This window comes from Lycium barbarum, chromosome 1, assembly GCF_019175385.1.
Source record: "Lycium barbarum isolate Lr01 chromosome 1, ASM1917538v2, whole genome shotgun sequence".
NCBI lineage: Eukaryota > Viridiplantae > Streptophyta > Magnoliopsida > Solanales > Solanaceae > Lycium > Lycium barbarum.
In genome coordinates this window covers 15,630,011-15,633,904 of record NC_083337.1, presented here as the reverse complement: position 1 = coordinate 15,633,904, position 3,894 = coordinate 15,630,011, and the positions used below count along the sequence as shown (strand labels likewise).

The window sequence follows — 3,894 nt, the reverse complement described above, 5'->3', positions numbered from 1 at the left end:
TTTTTCCAATTAGTTAAAGAGTATTACTTATAGTCCCAAATATTAATTGTTTTAACATTTTAATTTTTTTACAAGAAGTTTAAATACCGCTATGATTGAGGTTGTTAAATTTCCTTCTTTAAAGGCGTAAAAACACTTAAAGACAAACAGTATGAATTTTACGCTTAATTGTCACTTATTTTACTTTGCTAGAACCAAAGTAACATCTGAGTGGTTTTTTCCTAACATCCCTCCCCCCCTCCTAGATTTAGAAAAGGAAAACTTCAATTTAAGTAATGTGGGTTTAAATGACACAATTTGAGCCTGCATAAAGTGCTCAAAAGGAATCTTAGCTAAGATAAGGTGTCAAAATGAAATTTTCTGCCAACTTTGAGGGTCTGTTCATGTATTTGGCCAAGGTTCTATCTTCTATGCATGCCCCCACAATAATGTATTATTCCTTTTGCTTCCAATTTTGGCGATTCTTACTTCTTTTTTAATTTATTATAAAAGGAAGTAAAATTTTCAAAATAATTTAATTTAAATATTTTATTTTATTTTAATACAAGTTTTTATAGGTACGTAAATATCACAGTACATTTAAGATTATATCTGTAAACTTTTTTTAGAGACACACAAAATGTTACTTATAATATATTAAGATCTTAATTTTTAAATTTGATTTCCACTTAAACAGGATAATATAAAATGAAAGGACCCAGTAGGTTTGATGAACAACTTTTAAAGGTAGTATAGTGGCTTGATTTTTCCTCTATTTGTATTTGTTTCCTTATTATTTTTGACATGTGCCAAATATGTTGTGGGGATGCACGAACTTAACTTTTAGGATACATTTAATAATAATTGTACTACTCCACATGCTAATAATTAGATTCTTATTTTCGATCAAAATTTAAAAAGAAAATCTCGCAAAATTCACAAGAATCATATGATGTTGACAATTGCCCTTATTTAAAAATATGAAGAGGAGTTAAAAAAAAATTGAAACTGTTTTCCAATCAGTTAAAGAGTATTATTTATAGTCCCAAATATCAATCATTTTAACATTTTAATTTTTTAAAAGAAGTTTAAATATCCCTATGATTGAGGTTGTTAAATTTCCTTCTTTAAAGGTGTAAAAACACTTAAAGACAAATAGTATGAATCGAATCACAATCTTAATCTTGTCTTAAGATATACTGAATATATAGTTAAAATGTTCTCACTCTATTTTATTTCTCAAATGTGTAAACAGGTCTTTTAGTGGTGATTTGCTATTGATTGAGCAATTTGTTTCTTTTCTAAGATCCTTTTGTTCTGCTCAATTTTTATTTATAGTCTAGCAACTATTTGATAGTAACAGCAAAACAAAGTTACTGTCTACCAAACGGACTGTTGTTAAGCGTAAGCATATTCCCTTGATAAATATTTTCCTATATATACTTGAGCATGAGAATGCATCTTATAACAATCCACAAAATAAAATGATGAGAATGAGAGAGACAACAATTAACTTTTTAGCTCTGGCTTTGTTCCTCCTAAAGGTCTCAGCCGAGCTATCTCTTCCCCTTTATTTGCCGACTAATGAAACCTTTGGCCTTGAATTAGGAAATACGTCCGCCCAGTGCGGAAAGCAAGGTGGTGGTGGAAAATGTCGTACTGGAGAGTGTTGTAGTTTACAGGGTCTGTGTGGAACCACACCAGACTTTTGTGATCCTAATAACTGTCAAAGCCAATGCTCAGGTCCGTTCCCACAGGGACGATGCGGATGGCAAGCTGATGGTGGAGCATGTCCTACTGGACAGTGTTGTAGTACATGGGGTTGGTGTGGAAACAGTTCAGTAAATTGCGATCCTGAAACTTGTCAAAGCCAATGTAAAAAACCATCCCCACACGAGCGATGCGGAAAGCAAGGTGCTGGTAGGAAATGTCCTGATGGAGAGTGTTGTAGTAAATGGGGTTGGTGTGGAACCTCACCAGCCAATTGCGATCCTGAAACTTGTCAAAGCCAATGTATCCCACACGGGCGATGCGGAAAGCAAGCTGCTGGTAGAAAATGTCCTACTGGAGAGTGTTGTAGTATATGGGGTTGGTGCGGAACCACACCAGCAAATTGCAATCCTGAAACTTGTCAAAGCCAATGTGAAACACCAATTCCGCAGGGACGATGCGGAAAGCAAGCTGCTGGTAGAAAATGTCCAACTGGAGCGTGTTGTAGTCTATCTGGTTGGTGTGGAACCACACCAGAATACTGTGATCCTGAGCAGCGCTGTCAAAGCCAATGTTCAGGCCCGTTCCCACCGGGACGATGCGGATGGCAAGCTGATGGTAAAAAATGTCCTTGGGGATTGTGTTGTGGTAATATAGGTATGTGTGGAAACGGTTGGGCATTCTGTGCTCCTCTAAATTGTCAAAGCCAATGCGGTGGTCTAATCTCGCCCACCAAGAACCCTATGAGAGGTATTGGAAGCTTCTTGCTCAACGTTGTCTAGATGCTAGCTCATGTAATCCCAATTACTAGCTAGCTAGAGGATGTACTTTTACTCCTCTTTTGGGTGATCTAATATTTATGCGTGTAATAATAATGCATATGAAATGCATTATTTAATATAATAAATAAAGAACTTTTTTACTGTCTAAATTAAAATAGCAAATGAGGTTCATTCTATAACATCTTTCCTGCCATTTTCATCTATATTATCATATATATGGGGTAACACGGCTGAAAAAGTGCGACAGAAGGAAAATCTTAATTATTCTACTGTCATGTTAATTATCACTCTTTACGTTCCATAAATTATGATGATATTAGTTAAGTGGCCCGTGCTTCGCGCGGTCAGATATGTGACTTTATAAATGTAATTGATATAGAAAAGATACAAATAAAACATACATATAAAAGTGTCACATATAGTTCCCGAGGAAGAGCCCCTACACGAGTAAGGGAAGTGAACCTTCATTTTATAGAGAAAAAAGATACGTACCAAGTCTTCTAGCCATCCCTGGTTATTTATATTTTGTCCACAAATAAATTTTATTGTTATAAATACTAATATTTATTAGTAAATGTACTTAGAGGTAATTGTCATTCGTAATAAGAAATAGTTGGTCTCAAAAGAAACACATAATTTAGTCCAAGAGAAGAACGGCAATCCAAAAATGAAAAGTAGCACTTGGTGGAAGATTAGAAATAAAAGAAAGGAACTACGTACCATTGTTAAATAAATAAAAACAAAAAGACAATGCATTCATAAGAGAATCCCGAATATAATAAGGAAATATTTAAAGTCCGGAAATTGATATAACGATAAAATAGAAATTATGTCCGGAGAAATAAGAAATCATACATTTATCATCATGTTGTTGTTATATTACCTATGATAATAATTACAGTATATAACATATATAGATGTAGATTTAGTGATCATATTAATAGTTTGCGTTTGTACTTCTCTTGTATGATCATTCGTTATTCGGAATCCATTGATCGAGAAAATTTGGATTCTCGTTATTGCGCTATGTAAGGACCCATAAAGAAGAAAACGGGATCTGATGGTCGAAGATTATTTTTTCCTGTTGTTAATTTAATTGATAGAAAAGAGATAAAAAAAAAATTATAATCAAACATAAAAAATAACAAATACTGAAAGACAAAAAATCAAAACACAAAAACGAATATAAGACAAAAAATCAAAACACTAAAACGAATATATAAGGAAAAATACATATAAAAAAATACGCCATAAAAGCATTCTCTTTGCACAGTAACACACAGTATATTGGACCCATCAATAACTTGTCTCGAATTACAGGCATCAACAACAAATTTGAAGTAACCTCAAATTGCTAGAAATCTACTCCATCAGACTTCCATTAGTCAAGGCTTTTTTTAATATTAGAAACGTTTCGTTGTGT

At 33.5% G+C, this 3,894-nt stretch overlaps 1 protein-coding gene across 1 annotated transcript; it reads left to right on the top strand.

Moving 5' to 3' along the window:
* The first annotated feature begins 1,434 nt into the window (after positions 1-1,434).
* LOC132632383 (lectin-B-like) lies at positions 1,435-2,626 on the top strand. Its single transcript, XM_060348301.1, has one exon. The coding sequence runs from the start codon at positions 1,464-1,466 to the stop codon at positions 2,469-2,471; it is 1,008 nt and encodes a 335-aa protein (XP_060204284.1). The 5' UTR covers positions 1,435-1,463; the 3' UTR covers positions 2,472-2,626.
* The last annotated feature ends 1,268 nt before the right edge of the window (positions 2,627-3,894 follow it).